This window comes from Ambystoma mexicanum, chromosome 8, assembly GCF_040938575.1.
Source record: "Ambystoma mexicanum isolate Mex_15411 chromosome 8, UKY_AmexF1_1, whole genome shotgun sequence".
In the NCBI taxonomy this organism is placed as follows: domain Eukaryota; kingdom Metazoa; phylum Chordata; class Amphibia; order Caudata; family Ambystomatidae; genus Ambystoma; species Ambystoma mexicanum.
Window position 1 is genome coordinate 1,268,854,803 of NC_090929.1, and position 18,346 is coordinate 1,268,873,148.

General features: G+C 45.1%; 1 protein-coding gene across 1 annotated transcript in view; it reads left to right on the forward strand.

Moving 5' to 3' along the window:
- The window catches only part of CC2D2B (coiled-coil and C2 domain containing 2B), a 2,924,037-nt gene extending 2,905,944 nt beyond the window's left edge, over nucleotides 1-18,093 (forward strand). The window contains exon 21 of the mRNA XM_069611382.1: nucleotides 17,703-18,093. Coding sequence (XP_069467483.1) covers nucleotides 17,703-17,891 — 189 coding nt within the window. The 3' untranslated portion in view covers nucleotides 17,892-18,093. The remainder of the gene's footprint in view (nucleotides 1-17,702) is intronic.
- Nucleotides 18,094-18,346: the final 253 nt, after the last annotated feature.

The following is an 18,346-nucleotide window of genomic DNA, read 5'->3' on the forward strand; positions in this document are numbered from 1 at the left end:
GAATACAGCCAAAAGTGTTCCGACAGGAATTTGTATGTTTGGAAAATGTCTGGTTCTGAGCCAGGCATAAGACTCAATGTAATCGTTTCCCTATAAAAAGCATGCTCACCGTAACACTGGCAGCACACACTAGCAGCATCCCTCTGATGATGTTACGTGTCGGCCCTTCCGCTGAAGCTTTGTTTTGTTGCAATAAATGATTGTTGAACTCACTTACAAGTGCGTTTATTTTTGACGGAGATCTCCGCCTGGTGAATTTTAGCATTGACTAATTGGCGTCCCTGGCTGGTGGCCTTGCAGATGCAGCCCATCGCTTTGATGCGTGCCTTCCAGTGAGCTCCTGTCTCCGGCGACTACTTACTGGGCCCAAATTTTATCGCACCTTTGCTGCAAAAAGCGCAAGTTCTCATCGGAGACGGAGATCAGGAAGAAGGAGAGATGACTGCTCTGCCAAGGACCAGACGAACTAGACAGAGGGGAGGTCTCCTTGGTGCGGTGAGTGAATTGTATCTGCAGAAATTGTATTGGTGGACGGTAAGCCACAATTGGTATCAGTTTTATGGTACGTATTATTTGGGTTTGGTAAGGTATTTTATTTAATAATGGGAAACTTGTGTGACCGAAACAAAAATGAGGAACCTATGCATGCGCCTGCTGAAGGCACTCCGTGTTATACTATGCTAACTAACAATGGACTGGGAGCGGTACAGTTTTGCAAAAATTGGGAGGACTACACAAAGAAGTCCGTTCAATTTAGATGGCCTCCTAAGGTCGGGACTTTTGATATTAAGACACTCGAGCATTTGGAATTAGTATTATTAAGAAAGAAGGTCTGCCCCGCCCAGCATGATGCTATTCGCCAGTGGCGAACAGAAGCGATAAAGTAGAAAATGTCCCAAGATAAAAAGGATAGAAAGAAACAGAAATGAACCTTGCAGGAGAAGGCCTGTGAGTTGGATAATGAAGAGGTTGAGCACCAGCTAGATGTAGAGGATCGGCTGCCCTAATAAATTAAAGTAAAGGTATGTACCCACTTCTCCCTAAAACAGAAAAGGAAATCGCCAGTTTTAACATCGAAGCTGATCAGGATGCAGTCAGATTAACAGAAAATCTTTTGCGACTAACAGTACCTGTCATATCCCCATCTAATATTGCACCTCAAGTGCCTTCTGCACCTCCTCCTCCACCCCCACCCCCACCCCCATATGGTACCCAGATCGGCACGATGGATCCAAATAGTACAGAGGAAGAGGAAGCAGGGCATTTGCCTAGAAAGTCGCCCTTCTTCACTCCGGTTGAATTTGCCAGGTTAGAACACATAGCAAGCGATTTGTTTGATAACCCGGCTGGAGGGGTAAGACAGAAATTGAACACCTGCCAGAAGATGGAATTTCACCAGGTAATGAGAATACATTGCAACCTTGTTAATAAGTGGTTGAGAGATGATGCCGAGCGCCCGTGGCCCGTGGGTTTGCATAACATTTATAAGGACCTTGACACTGAAAAAGATCACGTAGCTCTATGGGATAAATACAATCAGATAATTGACCGGGTAACTAAGGAAAAGAAAGATTACCACGACCAACTGATGTGGGAAGAAGAGGAAAATTGTAGAAGAGCCCAGTCCATGCATGATGCCAAACCGACGGCTAATGCTTTGATTAAAAGGATACTTAAAATAGAGGAGCCAGGGAATTTAGAATATTGGACGGACATATTTGCCACCCATAGCGAGGCAACTCGACTGGTATGTCTGGAAGGACTTTTTAACAAAATAGGACCGGAATGTGGAACAGCTGGGCAGGAGGAAGTTTGTAAAAAGGTGAGAGAGTGCGAGGCCGAGTTAAAAACGTATAAGTCTAATTGGGAAGTAGAGGATCTCAGGTCGCGCAGATTGTTCAAAGAACTATTAGAGGTACTTCTCCCAAAAACCCCAATGATGGCACCCCTGAGGGAATGCGCGCCTATTGTTACAGCAAATGTAGACCCAACCAAAGACCCCATTGTAACCAAGACATATGTCTATGTACCCCTCACAAGAGCAGAATTGTTTAGTATAATAAAAAGCACCCCAGACCCTAGGACTAACGCCGCGGGATTCTATAGGGAGCTAAGAGCGCTATTCAAAATGTGTACCTTGACTTTGCAGGACATTGATCATGTGATGTCTGCCGTGACACTGGCTGATGTATGGGAACCCTTTCGATCTCAGGACCCTCCTGGCCATGTTATTGAGTGGACAGCATTAGAAAAAGAGGATGCAGACCGGAAACCAATTGACCCCATTCCAGAGGCCCTGAAAACACTAGGGACGAGAATATTAAAAGCATTAAGTGACGTGTTGCCAGAGGTAGATGTGAATGTTGAGAAGATGGATGCTGTTATACAGGGCCCTGTAGAAACAGTTGGGGACTATTTCCTGAAATTTGAAAGTGCATTCAACGCACACAGTGGTCAGTCTGTTAGCAACCCTACGGGTCAGAGGTATTTTGCCATAGGTTTGCGTAAAGGAATTAAGAAACCACTCAGATTGGGCAAGAGCACTTGGCAGGCAAGCACTCCGTCCCGGATTCTAGAGATGGCCAAATATTACGAACGGCAGGAGAAGGAAGAAATGGAAGGTAAGAAACAGGCAGACAGGAACTTAAAAAATAAGGTGCTAATGCAACAGCTGGTACAACCATCTTATAGTAAACAAAAGGGTCAGAAACCCCAGGTAAGAAACCCAGCAGGTAATGTCCCACAATGTACACCCCCACGAATTGATCAGTGTTCATTTTGCAAACAGACGGGGCATTGGAAAAATGAGTGTCCTATATTGATGGCACGAGGTGGTCAACCGGCGGGTGGGAGAGGAAGAGGCCGAGGTGGACCTCATACAGAACCACCCCAAGGACAGGGAAGGTTTGTAAACCCTGAAAATAATGTTTTCTGAACTGGCGCGGCGCAGCGGCAAATGGTTGAAGTGAATGGCAATAAGTTTGCAGAGCATGAACTGAGTGGAATGATGTTCTTTGATAACACAGCAGCAATGAGTTGAAACGCCCCTAGTGAACCTGGGGAGGCGGTGTCTGTTCCTATAGACCAGAAAGGACCATATGTTAAATTGCAAATAGGACAGCACCCCACCGTTAAATGCTTGGTTGACACCGGGGCAGGTAACAGCTCGGTTGACGCCAAGGCCGTCCCCTCAGTTCCACTATCCGGTGAAAATAAGGTTTCTGTAGGGTTCGGTGGGGAACCCATATGTACTCCAGTGTCTCAGAAAGTTGAAACATCTATATGTGGAGTGAAATTGACTAACAAATGGTTACTTACTAACAGGTGTCCCGAGAATCTCCTTGGATTAGAACTTTTGAAAGTTCTAAATGCAACCATTTATTGTTCTCTGACAGGTGTGCGAATGACCATATGTAAATCCAAAGTTGGTGGTTGTTATTTGACTGAACCTTTGCCGTCAGAATTACAGGCATTGCCCGCAGAGCTTTGGGCTACTAGTAGTAATGATCTGGGGGTTTTGAACATTCCCCCTGTTGTGATCAAGGTAAAACATGGTGTCCCTCTACCCCGAACCCCACAGTATAGAATATCTCCAGAAGGGGAAGCAGCATTGGTTAGGATTGTACAGGACCTGATGCAGCTTGGGGTTGTTGAGGAATGTGATGACAGTCCCTGTAACTCCCCGGTTCTTCCAGTCCATAAGAAAGGAGATGAAGTGACCCCATACAGATTTATTATTGATCTCAGGAGAATTAATAAGGTTGTGGACCCCAGGTATCCAGTTGTCCCCAGTGCGACTAGTATTCTTACTATGGTTCCCCCCACGGCTACATATTTTAGCGTAGTGGATTTGAAAAATGCCTTTTTCTCCATACCCATAGCTGAAGAATCCAGATACCTTTTCTCCTTTGTGTTAGTACAATGGCAATATAGGTTTTGTCGAGCGCCCCAAGGTTACACAGAGAGCCCCGCTATTTTTAGCCAAGCACTAAAACAACAATTGGATGAAATTTTGTTACCCCCTGGTGTGATGCTCATCCAGTATGTGGATGATATTCTTATTTGTGGAGACACTGAATTGAGTTGTAAAGAAGGTACCTTGATCGTGTTACAACATTTGGCATATCATAATCACAAAGTGTCGCTTAAGAAAATGCAATATGTAATGCCTAAGGTTGATTATTTGGGATATGTCCTCACTGCAGAGGGTCGATCGCTGTCACCTGAAAGGGTACGATTAATCCAAGAAATGGCCTATCCCAGTACCTTTAAACAATTGCGACGACTGTTGGGTATCACCTCATATTGCCGCCATTGGGTGCCTGAGTTCTCCCTGCTAGCAAAACCCCTGTTACAATGTCTGAAGACAGAGAAGGATCAGATACCCTTCACCTGTACGCAAGAAATGAGAGAGGCCTGCGACGTTTTAAAAAGCGCCTTTCGTAGTGCCCCTGGGCTTGGGACACCCAATTATGACAAGCCATTTACTCTTTTTGTACATGAGCAAAAAGGTTGTGCCCTAGCTGTATTGACTCAGGAACAAAATGGAAAGCAAAGGCTTTGTGCTTATTTCTCTGGCACATTGGACAGTGTGGCTGCGGCACTTCCCCCTTGCATGCGATCAGTTGCCGCAGCAGCGGTAGCTCTCAAAAAGAGTGCTGGTTTAGTGCTGGGAACTGCTATAATTGTGAGAGTTCCCCATGCCGTAGATGTGTTGCTCAATAGAACTCAAACCCAGCATCTTACAGCAGCCCGCTTGACACAATATCAATTGACATTGTTTGCACCAAATGTAACTATAATGAGATGTAATACTTTAAACCCAGCTTCCCTTTTGCCCTTGCCGAGTGGTGAGGGAGATAAAGACATGCATGATTGCCTTATACGCACTGATGACCAGACCCGAGGTAGGGTCGATCTGAGTGACCTTCCCCTAGAGGGAGGTGATGGGGTTCTATTTTGTGATGGCTCGTGTTACAAGCTGGAAAGTGGGGAGACAGTGGCTGGGTACGCGATTACAACTGAAAGTGGAATTGTCCATATGGAACGCATACCCGAGTTATCAGCGCAAGCTGCAGAATTGAGGGCGTTGACAAAGGCCCTAGAATTAAGCAAAGGTTTAGCTGTAACCATCTATACAGATTCAGCCTATGCACATGGTGTGGCCTTTATGTTAGCCTGCTATGGAAAGAAAGAGGGTTTTTCACCTCACATGGTACCAAAATAAAACATGGTAATTTGATAAACAAATTATTGACGGCATTGGCTGAACCCGCTCAGGTGGCTATAGTGAAATGCTCCGCCCATAAAAAGGTGGTAAATTTTGTGGGGCAGAGAAACGATTTTGCAGACCAGGTGGCTAAATTTGCCGCGGAACACTGTAACCTGCCCCTTCCAGAGTGTAACATGCTGCAAAGGAATGTGGATGGGAAGAGGGATGAGGGTGAATTGGGAAAGGACCCTGAGGAGATAGAAAAGGACATTCAAAGGGAAGCGGCAGATTGCAAAATTAAAGCATGGAATAAGGACAGTAACAATGGACAAACTTCTAATGGGGTGTGGCTGGACAAAATCAAAATGAGGTGGTTGCTCCCTGACAGTTATTTACCCATGGTAGTTGATATGGCACACGGGAAAGCCCATGTTAATAGAAAATGCAATGGAGGATATTCTAAGCAAGGTATGGAAGAACCGGAAAATTGGATTATATTGCAGGAGGTGGGCAGCACAGTGTGCCATCTGCCTCCAGCACAATGTGGGCAAATCTGTGAAGGTACCAGCGGGTCATAGCAGACTCCCTACGCAGCCATTTGAAGTGGTATACATGGACTTTATACAAATGGAACCAGTTGCTAAACTAAAATATTGTCTTGTAATGAGGTGTGGGTTCTCTGGTGGGACGGATGCGTACCCCCTAAGAGACAACGCTGCTATTTCCACAGCTAAATGTATCCTGAAATACTGGGTGCCCCAGTACACGGTGTCCAGCCTTCTGTATTCTGACAACGGAGTACACTTTACTGGTCAAGTTGTGAAGTATGTATGTACTGCCTTAGGTATCGATCAGCGATTCCATTCCATTTATCATCCCAAGAGTGCTGGGATTATTGAACGATTGAATGCCGTAGTTAAAAACCAACTGGCAAAAATCTGTGCCTCCACAAACCTGAAGTGGCCAGACGCCCTTCCTTTGGCATTATTGAGTATGCGGACCACTCCAAAGGGGACGCACAAATTGTCCCCCTTTGAGATCGTGATGGGCCGCCCCCCAAGTGCCTGATCTGTCCCTAAACCAAAACCAAGGGTTATTGGTAACATTGAACAGCCATTGTTGAGGGATTACTGTGCTGAACTCACACATAAACTATCTATTATCCATCAACAGGTGAAAGAAGCAGCTCCGCCGGCCCTAGAAGGAGAGGGCCACGTCATCAAACCAGGGGACTATGCACTGGTAAAGAGCTTTGATCGCACAAATTGCCTGCAATCCCGCTGGAAGGGTCCATTCTTGGTCCTCTTAGCAACACAAACTGCTGTCAAGGTAGCGGGGTACAAGACGTGGATACACGCCAATCATCTCAAGAAGGCACCACCTCAGATATTCCACCCCCCGACCAAGGACACAGATCATTTTGCCGTCAAACTAACGGAGGACATTCCAAGGTATAACTTGAGCCCCAGAAAGCAACATTGATTGCCTATGTTTGAACTCTGACACCTGGCTGAGAAAGGACTCGGTAAAGGGTCAGAACAAGCAAGGACAATTGAAAATACAGATGAAGTGGCCTCAGCAACCCCTCCTGGGTATGAAGTAGCCCCACCGAGACACAGATGAAATGGCCTCAGCACCCCCCAAGGGTAGGAAGTAGCCTCAACGAGACGAGTCAAGGTAGGAGCCAGAAGTGGTGACAGCAGGACAGGTTATACTGTGAAACCCTTGCGATCTAGCGCATAAACGGACGGCACCGTTAGGGTAATTGTTAGGGACTTTGAACATTTGTGTAAAATATATACTGTATATATAGTGTGACATTTAACAGCCAAGTTCCGGAACTTAGCCACCTGGGATCAGCCCTGTGCAAGGGAACAAAGTAGGTTGTTAAAATGGATAATGGGGATGCAGAACAGAGGCGTCCCCGAGTAAATAGATATGCATGCACCCCAAAGGAAAAGCTCATCTTATCCCTTGTCTGTATTTTTATAACAATAGGGTTCGCCATATTCCTCTGGTACCTTGAGCATCATGATATTTCTGCTGCCCGTAACCTGCTACCCACCACATTGCAGCCCCCTACACTAGAACCAGTAACTATTCCCCATATAGATCAGGAGTATCGGAAGAAACACCCCAGGAATAGCATCCTGACATGGATGAATGATACGAATCAGATTCTAAATAAAACCAATTGTTACATCTGCACGTATGTTCCCCATAGCCATGAAAGCGGACCTGAATGGTACGTGACTCCCGCCACAAATGACACTTGCGTACCCTGCGGAATTTTCTCTTGAGTGCCTCTAGGAACGATACCTCCACTTATACTATAACAGATGACCATTTCGGTGAAAATACAAAAAGGAAATTAGCAGAAATGGACCGTAAATATGACGACCATAAAGAACTACTGCGCTCGGTAACTGGTGAGAATAGAGAACAAATACTCGACATGCTCAACACGACAACTTACGATAGTGGGAAAAGGGAGGACCGGAGGTCATACACAGTTAAAGTTTCATCGGCCCACATTCCCCTGACATTAAACGCAACCCGGTATCTAAATCGATCTGCTCCCTGTCCACCAGATACAAGGTTCCTAGATCCGGTCCTTCTTTATACAGGAGATGGGAGGGAAGAAAAACTACCCTCCCCGATACCCGTGCAAAATATAATTCGACAAGCACCCTTTTGTTACCAACAAACCCAACCGCCTCATAAGGGTGTCTTTATGGGCCAACACACCTGCCTGATTACAGTGGATTTAAACAGTTTGTCAGCACCCCTCCTTCCTCCACAAGGGGCCATGTCTATTTGTGGGAAAAATGCTTACCTCTGGTTGCCGAGCCATTGGAAAGGCAGATGTACTGTTGGCTATATAATGTTGGGACAACATTACAAACCATTAGAAGCAGCTAACTTAAGGAAAGAAACTAGGAGAACAAGATTGAGTATGGGGAATTATGGGCGAAGGAAAAGAGGTGTTATCACTAAGGAAGACACTACTTGGGATGAATTCTTTGACTTTCTAAAAGGCATAGTGATGCCAATGGGAATAGTTATGAATTCCAGGAGCATTAGGAACCTGGCTAGGTTAGTGGAGAAGGAATTAAAAGTGACCGGCGACATACTGGCTAGCCTTACTAAAGAAGTACAGGCAGTCCGGATGGTCGCATTACAAAATTGACTGGTATTAGACACAATGTTGGCAGAGGTAGGAGGGGCTTGTAAAATAATTGGCACTTCATGCTGCACTTTAAGACCTGATTATAGCACCGATATCTTTAAAGGGATCGATGAAATGCATAAAATGGCAGCTCAAATCCATTCTGAATTTGGGCTTGGGGATGGGACATCCTGGTTCTGGGATTTATTACAAAGCTGGTGATGGAAGCTTCTCACCCCTCTTCTCGTCGTGGGAGGATTCATAGCTGCTTGCTGCTGTTGCATCCAGTGCTTTCACTTGTGCATATCCGTCATAGGAGACTGCTGCAGGAAAATGATGGGAACACTCACACCCAAGCCCACAAATGCCATGGTCACTAATGAGATGATAAAATTGGAAGAGGCGATCGAGGAGTTACACAAGATTGACGTATCAGATAATGAAAGTGAAAGGATAATTAAATACAAACCAAACCAGGTGTACTATTGATAAAGTCTTGCTGACGCAAAAGGGTCGTTTGTAAATACCAAAATAATGTAATCGCCATGTTTTCTTTGCCTCAGCAAGACTTAAAACACTGCCCGTGTTATAGCATTATGTCCATGTTAAACCAACTGCTTTTGTGTCCGTACATGAGGCCCAGGGTTTTCGCCTCGAGCACATATTACTCATAGATTCAGGAATGTCCCCCTGCTCTCCTTCCCGTGAAGCTACATAAACAGCGTTTGTTAGCACTTTTACACTTCCCTCCCACAGTGTGCAGCTTTGCAGGTCAGCATGTGTTCGCCGACCCTAGAGTCTCTTTTATAAATAATCATTGTCTGACATCCGCGCTCTTTCCTGGGAACATAAGCACGAATCCATCTGTACTGACTTTTGTTATTCTCTGGAATGTGTGTGAAAGGGATTGTTCCAGGGTTTGTGCGTCACTCTGTAAAAAGATATGTCCTGCTTTTGTTCAACAGCCCATAAATGGACATCATTATCACTACAGCAACAGGATATGTGTAGCTTGCAAAATTCCCCGTGTCAAGTGTAATGAATTAGCTCGTTGTATGACCATACATGTCAGAGGTTATATCTGCATTTTGAAGCGTATTATGACTTGCTTAGATAGGTTATATGACCATTTACGATGCCCGGCCTTTGTAAAATCTCGCCGCAATGTCTGGGAATACAGCCAAAAGTGTTCCGGCAGGAATTTGTATGTTTGGAAAATGTCTGGTTATAAGCCAGGCATAAGACTCAATGTAATCGTTTACCTATAAAAAGCATGCTCACCGTAACACTGGCAGCACACACTAGCAGCACCCCTCTGATGATGTTATGTGTCAGCCCTTCCGCGGAAGCTTTGTTTTATTGCAATAAATGATTGTTGAACTCACTTACGAGTGCGTTTATTTTTGACGGAGACCTCCGCCTGGTGAATTTTAGCATTGACTCTCCCCCATTGAGCATTCTTAATTCTCTGTAGCAGCCTGTTCAGTAAAGTCAATCCATCAATTATAGATCTGGTACAAAGCCTTGCTTCTTATAGAAAGATTATATCATGTGCTCAAAGGGCCCCTAAGGCGCTTGTAACCTCGAATGTTCCATTAGAGAATACTAATTGCAGGCAACTCATTACGTCAAAGTCTTTCACCTCCCCAAGGAACGGGAATGCTTTATCAAAAAAAATGTGTACTCCAAGTTCTAATGCTGACTTTGCCGGTGTAACCTAAGTGGACAGACTTCATAACCCATAAATACAAAGGCCATCTCTTGTTCTGAGGCCAGTCTTACTGAGGCAATCATTTTAAAGTGGACTCTTACCTTTCCATTATTGTTCAAAGCACAAAATGTGACCTGCTGTAGGTTGGCAGTTGTAATGTCTCTCGGTGGTAACATCATATACCTGTTCAAGTACTCTACTTCTATTTAGAGACCAAGGGTCAGATTCTCAAAACTATCTACTCACTTGCACCCAAGAAAATGAGAAGCCCAATTCACAAAGAGCAATCAGATCCCTTTTTTTCGCCCTTTTGCGCAAATAAGGGGGTGATATGGCAAATTTATTTTTGCCCTGGAGGAGTACGATGAGTAGGAGTAGTGGCTAAACCGCTTACTTAGCCCACACACTTTTTGCAAAACAATAGTGATCCCAATCATAAAGGTGAAACGGGCACAGTCAAGAGTTATACCTCTTTCGTATTTTGCTTTAATGTGGGCCGGGTGCATGTTATACTCTTAAGAGGGGTGTAAAACTGTAGCATCCCAAAGAGCAAGGTATAACAGTGCAAAATAAAGAAACATCTAATCAAGGTTCTATAAAGATATATACAAGCACACCATATGCAAAAATAAATAAAATAGAACACACTAATAACAGTCCTCTAGAAAGAACACAGAATATGCAGGGATAGAAAGATGCAGAACTCTGGGTATTGATACGGGGAAAAAGGCAATGGGCCTCATTACACGGTTGGCGGTAACCATGGCGCTATTAGCGCCATGGTTGCTGCCAGTATTTTACCGTGTCCGCCTTGGTGGATGGCGGAATTACTGCCTTACTCCAAGGTGAGCGGGGGCGGTAATTCCCTATTCACCAAGGCACTTCCCCATTCCCATTTTTGCCCCCATAGGGCATAATGGGAATGGGGAAGGCGCTAATTACGGTACCGCAAATGGCGGTACCGTAATTAGCTCCAAGGTCCCTTTGCGGCACCCTACTTTAACGGCTGGTAAAACCAGCCGTTAAGGTCGGGTCCCGCAAAGGGAACTCGTAGTAAGGCAGTAGGGGTTTACCGGTACCGGTGCCCTTACCGGTACCGGTAAACCCTTACCGCCTAACGTGTAATGAGGCCCAATGTTCTTAAAAGGATATGGTTAAAGGGATTACAGTGACCAAGCCAGTCTTTAGGGCCCACAACTGGACCAGAGGAGCAGTTATCAGTCACCAATACCTTTGCTGTTCTTGGAAGTTTCATACCGGAAAACCAGGCTTCTTTGAGCTCTGCAGAAGGTTTAATTCGAGCTCGACTGCGTCAGTCTCGGCAGTCCAGATGCCAAGCGGATGTTGAGACGGGGTCTGACTGAAGGTCGTTGTGGTTTGAAGCAATGCAAGAGAGATGCAGATCTTGGAGCTCACCAGGTCTGGTTCGACGGGCGAGGTTTGACGGCTGTGAACTGATGATGGAATGCGCAAGGTGAGTAGGTTTGATTCTGTGCTAAATGAAAGGCAGCTCCGGGAGACACCAGGGTCAGTTCGACTGTCGACTGGATCGGTGAAAAAGAGACTGGAGGTTTGAACAGCAGTTTGAGGTAAAGCAATGCTTCTATGTTGAAATCGAGGCAGCAATCGCTCAGCTGGGATGGTGCACAGCAAACTAGTTCGAACATATGGTACAGCGGTTCAAAAATCAGCAAGGTATCTCCAGAGGGTCATGTTGGTTAGAACGGCTGAGAATCACAGTTCAACAGTGAAATTAAAGTGATCTTGACTGTCTTGGCTGTCAGCTGTTGTGTGTCCCATTCCACTGTCTGAAGGGCAAGAGTACACCTTGCCCTCGGGATCGCAAACATGGAGGAGGGTAGCACACACATGCAGGTGTCCTTCAGGATAGTGAGGTCCTGAGTATCAGCATGGCTAGCAGAGAGGCAGGTCTTTCTCCAACAGCATGTCACCCCCATTGTGCGCTCGGGATGGTTAGGGGGCAGAGCTAGCCTTTGCCTTGGACTACCTGCCTTCACCCCTTAACTAGAGTAGTTTGGAAAGGACTGTTTTCCCAACAGCTCCCAAATAAATTCAAAAGCTGAAAACCAAGAATGAATCCAAGAAGGAGTAGAAGGAGTGGAAGACCCCTTCTTTTGAAGGCAAAAATCCACTGACCATTGGACTAAAGCAAACCTGTTTTAAGGGGTCCCATCCTTTTGCTTGAGACAAGTGGACTTTGCCTTCTGACATCACACCCAAAAGTGCTTTGAGCTAAAGGAAGTGTAGGGAGCCAGACGGAAGGGTTGAATCTTTCTACCCCTGGGCTATGCCGCCTCTGTCTATAGTAACTCCACTTCCTTCAATTATCAATAACATCAAAGGCCCTTTTGGTATATTAATCAAAATAAAAAAGCCAAGGGTTCTACACCCTTGCCAAATGGCAATTCCTCACAGATAGCTATTGCACTTGCTGTTAGATACACATTCCTGAATGTAACAGACTACCCATGCAGCATCTAGCTTCACCTGGCACGCATGGTAACTGATAGCTATCTTACTGAATCATATAGCAAGATGGTCTTTGACAAAGTGAAATAAAATTATGTTTTGATGAAATACTGTTGTGTTCTACTTTAATGTGCTACTGTTCCTAACATGATTTCAACACCTATAATTCATGGCGATTATGTAACATTCGTGATTTAATTCTTGTAATTTATCCCAGTGCTTTTATTCGTATGTATTAAAAATATCAATTAAAGGGAAGCCTGGGGAAAAAAAGTGTTTTCATGTAACATAAAAAAGCATAATGTCAAAAGTGTATTATGGTCCAGTAATGCAAACTTAGGGTTCTGTTGACATTTACAAATAACTAAACCTTCGGCCACTGAGAGTTATCAACATGTAGGCAGACATCAATGGCATTTTGTAAGGGAAAGACGACACTTAGCTGTGCATTATACATTTACTCCAACCAAATCACTGAAGAATGTTGAGACCATACATAGGCATGCAAGAGGCTGAATGCCTCTACACGGTAATGTACCTCATTCATGATTTGTAATATTTCAATGCACCATTGAGGGAAGGGTTACACTGGCCTATATGACAATACCCAAAGTGCCGGCCCTACATGCTAGCGTGGACCAGTTTTTTTGGCCAAAGCGAATACGTTTTTTGCCCATAGTGGGCCTCTTTGATGAGTTACTTTCTCTGCAGCTACTAGTTTTGACCGTAAAACCGTCTGTTGTGAAAGGAACAAATTGCCATTTGCAACTGTGGGTATGTTTTTCATTGGTGCTTGAGCCAATTTTAGGCTCCACTCGGACCCTTATTGAGGGTATTTCAGTACTACATGGGCACTGTCCTCACCTGTAAACCATGTTTTTCTTCTCTACAATTGTCTTTGATTTCATTGCTATCCCTCTCCTAACTCTTTTTTTTTTATCTGTCCCATTTATTTCTGTTTTACCTGTGCTTTAGAGGAAGAGCGAAGGGCATGTTTCGATAATGGTTTTGGGCTAAATGCTCTTCGCAATGTGTTTTAGGAGGGAGAATGGTGCTAAAGGTAACCTCCACTTCACCTCTGAGTAAAGTCATTCCGTCCAAAAGCATGTTCTTGTTAAGCAATGGGCTCTTTCTAGGAGTCCCTTACCACTCTTTGGGGGTCATTATGAGTTAGACCTTGGTGTCTAGCGGAATTACTGCCATATTACGACTTGGCGGGAGCGCTCACACACAACTGGAAGTAACAATAATGCTGTGTGGGGGAGTTACCACCGAAAATGAGTATCCATTGGTAGTGCCGCTCAAAATTGGCAGAATTGCCATTACCACCACTGCCTCATTCAGTGCTAATTTAGCCAACGGAAATAGCGTCATCGGTGGAACAGGAAGCACAGCAGTGGCCATTTTGAAAAACTCAATCCTGTCTGAATCCCCCACTTCCTGTGTCCATCCAGAACCAAAAGGGAGAAAAAGGGAAGGTGCCCGATGTACGCATGCAGAAGCGGATGTACGATGTACGCATGCAGAAGCGGATGGTCAGTGAGTCCGAACTGCAGGTAGTCACTGATCAGATCCTGGCCCATTCTGACGAGTTCTATGGCTCTAGGCACCGCAGAATATCAGGGAGTGTTGGGATGCATGTTCAAATCCCTGCCCCTCATAAACTATTTAGATTGCGGAAAATATATTAACATGTGGTGAATATGTAGAGGGTGGTGTAGGGGAAAGGGGGGAACCTTACGGGTGGAAGAAAATGGTGGCAGACCCATGTAATTTGGAAGTTCATACAGGGGAAAACTAACTATTTGCTTTGCGATAGTGTCATGTAGAATACATTGCATGTGTGCAAGGTTTATAACATGAACGAACACTGCATTTAAGAGTAGGCCTGAATCCTTGCAGGCCGTGTCGGAGACACAGAACAGCAAGGCCCCATCTCTTGCTTGACTATCACGTTTCAAGTCCCAGGCACGGTAGGGAACATGCACGTACACCCACATATAAATGTATCAAGCCAGTCCTTTGAACAATTAGGTTTGCATGCCGACAGCCATACGGGAAAAGGCCTGCGCCCAGTGCAAAGGCCATACTCATGGGAGCCGGGGCAGAGCTCTTGAGCTGCCAAAACATGAACTAACACTAACGATCCCCCAGAACAATGGTCATTCCAGTCAGTCATTCCATTTAAACTACCAGATGCACAGGAATAGTACTCTTAAATTCTTCTGATTGGATGGATTAGTGGGAAATCAGGCCTACCTCTTGGGAGAGGTAACCGATATTGCGGGCAGTAGAGAACAAGGTCTGTAATTTGTACCAGGGAGAGCAAAGGGTGATGCCATTGCTTATATGATTGCGGCATGATCAGGGTGCCTGCATGTCTGGGATGAGAAAAGAGTTGCTTTGTTTGCAAGGAACAGGCTGAGCTCGAAGTGATCGGCTGAGTTCATGTTGACGACCAGTTGCACATCACGTGGTTAGGAGTAAAGGCAGGGTGGTGCCATTTATATTTTAACCAATTACTTTGCAGCGCTTCAAGGTAGAGAGGCAGTTACCCATGTGTCATGAAGATTGAGTAGAAGATGGCACGACCAATTGGAGAAGGGTCCATATGTACCCATTAGCATGTAAAGAGGAGGTAGCCAATGAGGTTGGGGGATGAATACTGTATATCGAATGCGTCATGAATGATGATTTTTATGTTTATAAGGTTAAGACTACTTTGATGATGAGAGAGAGGTCTGTGGCAGTGGACTCAGATACCCTGTTCCCATTTTACCTTTTGTATATAAAATAATGCTCTTGTTCAAGAAAAATGGTGCACCTAGCCTTTTTCCTAGTGGGTTGTTTTTTCTCTGTCTGGTTCTTGTAGAGTTGCCCTACAAGAAGAAGGCAGTAAAATGGGTAGGCATTTGAGACAAGTCCACGGCTGTATGCACAATCCCACTTGACAGGGAGGACCGCAGGATGCAGTGGAACGGCCTAAAGGCCAGGGTCTGCAGCCTCCTGTCCAAACACTGACAGGACACATCAGCCACAGGAGGCAGCTCTGTGGAACCCCTCGCCCTGACACTGTGGGGGGGAGTAGTGCAGCTCCATCCTCCACATGGAGGGTATCGAGGGGATTGGCAGTGCTGAGGCAGCTGCTTCTAGCGAAGGGGAGGGTGGTAAGTGTTAGGATGGTGTGTTGGGTGGGTGTGTTGAGAAGCGGGAAGGTCAGTGGGGAGGGTGTGTTCGTGTTTCATCATTAAATTCTTGTTCACCTGAACCAATGCTAGGACATTCCTCATTGTGTGCATGTGTTTAATTCATTTTGTGGCTATATATCGAGGTGCGTAGCATGTGGATATTAACAAATATTGTTCACGAGTACTTGCCGATCCAGATGACCACCCCTACACCCTCTTCCAGCTCAATGCAAGTACGCCTCTTCTGGGGGTGGCATGTCTTCATCAGGGGGACAATCGGCCAGAGGCAAGAACAATTTGTCTAACCTTCTATGGCCTGTACATCAAAGCCCCTTCAGTCCGGCGTAGACACTGGAAACAACCCTTCAACATGCTAAAGGTCAGCTCAGTGCAGAGCCTGGTCCTGGTGTGCCTCATTGTAGGCCACCTCCTGTGGTGTACGTGGATTGTCTACTAGTGTCATTGGCCATGGTAGCTTGGGGTATTCAGAGTCAACTGCAAAGGTAACAGGTTACAGTGACAGTGCACTGTGGATGTGTTCCCTTTTCAAAAGCATGTTGATGGACACTACGTTTATACATTTTTTCTAAATAGTTGCATCCCAGTTATTGAATGTAGTGACAAATGCTATGGGGGTACACATGCATTGTCGTGTTAAACCGTGCACACAGTTCTGAACCAACAGTCATCCAAATTCATGGCCTGTGAATGGTACTGCAGGGTGCATGTTGCCTGTGTTGGGCCTGTGTGCTGCTATCATGCATGTGCCCTGATGGATGATTAGTTGTACTTCTGCATGTTTGCAGTTTCTGCTTTCCTTCCATTATGTCATCACATGCATGATTGCCAGATTACATGCAACCACTGTCTGCAAGTGTTGCATTGTCTTTGTACAGTGCTTCAGGTAGTCCTCTGTGTGCGTATTAGTTACTTGTTGTGGCAATATGCATCACTGACCTACTACTGTGTTGTCCTGCATGGCCTAGTCCTGTGGGTTGGTGGGTGTCATGTGCAGGGTGGTAGGGCAGATCCTGTTGCTGTATATCTCTTCAGATGCCAGGGCGGGGGGGGCACCAACGCCACATGGGTGCAATCTAGAGCAGCTATCACGTTGGGCAGGTGGGCTGCTGCATACAAACATGCTTTCATGGTATTTATCTGTGTCAGGGTGGTGGGCAGGGAGATGTGCCAGGAAGCATGGCGCAGGATTACATCTGCACCTGCACATATGGGCTGGGACATACCGTGCAGCATGTACACAGTGTGCTGGAAGGCACCAGTGGCAAAGAAGTGCAGGACTGACACAAGCTTTGGCAGCAGGGGTGAGGTGGCTCAACGATGGTGGACCGGCTCTGCCACGGGCTTGATTTCCATCACCTGTATGCATTTAGGTGGAGGTAACTGCACTGTGTTTTTGACAGAATTACTGTCCAATTTCAATGGTATTTCAACTTGAACTACGGCAGTAATACTGATTAGGAGCAGGCGGAATTTGTCCCGCGCTAATTCCACCAGATGTTGGCACCAATTCTGCTGATGCTAATTCCACTGGCGAAATTAGCGTGACTCCTAATTCGGCATTATGGTATAAGTGGAAGTAATTCCACTGCCACCACTTTGACCTTATATTGCCATACTCATAATAAGGCCCTTTATCCTTTTTTCGTCACATGTATATAGTTCTAGCTTCCTTTTCGGCACTAAACTGACTTCTGCCTTACAGTGTTCACTTCCAATTTTTCATTTATCATGAACTTGATGGAGTAAATGCACTAAAAAACATTGGAATGGTGATACATTTTCAAGTGTACCCCATTAGTACTCCCTAATGTTAATATTCTCGTACTTCATTGTTTGGTTATATTTAATTTGATATGAGTACATGTAGTGCTTTGCAATTAATAGTTACAACCGGTGTTGTCTTTGTTTTAGATTGCAGGATTTCCTATTCGACTTCCCTACACAGACATATCATCCATAACACAGGCAGTTTATAATACTGGAGTTCATGCTACAGAAATCCCGAACACGGAATTTGCTGTGTCTGTGTACATCTATCCGTATCCTAACAACATCTTATCAGTTTGGGTATACATTGCTTCTTTAGTTCGTCTTTATTAAAAATAAAAAGTGCATGCACCAAAAGACGCCGAGGGAAGCATTGTATGTCTTCAATGTGCAGTAAACAGAAGCTGATTGATGCCAGACAGTTACATGTGCTTATTCTACAGTGTTCTTGTACTGAGATAAGAAACGTTACAGCAGTAACTAACATTTGGTGAAAGTCCTTACTTTTGCTTAACATGTTCCATTTGTGTTTTTCGAACTAATAAAGTGTGGCTAAAGTATGGCATTTGGTACGTTTATTATTATTCTGCTCCATGCTTTCAGTTCGTTGATACACGTCAGCTGTGCTAAAACGTCCTCCAAATCATTTTAGGAAATCTTGCAACATGCCAAAATGATCCCATACATCTCCGGCTCCATGTACAAAGATACGCATTGCAATTCCTTTGGAGGACCCTTGAGCTTCCTTGACGACATCAAACGGACTCTGGTGTCAAAGGCCTGAGAGC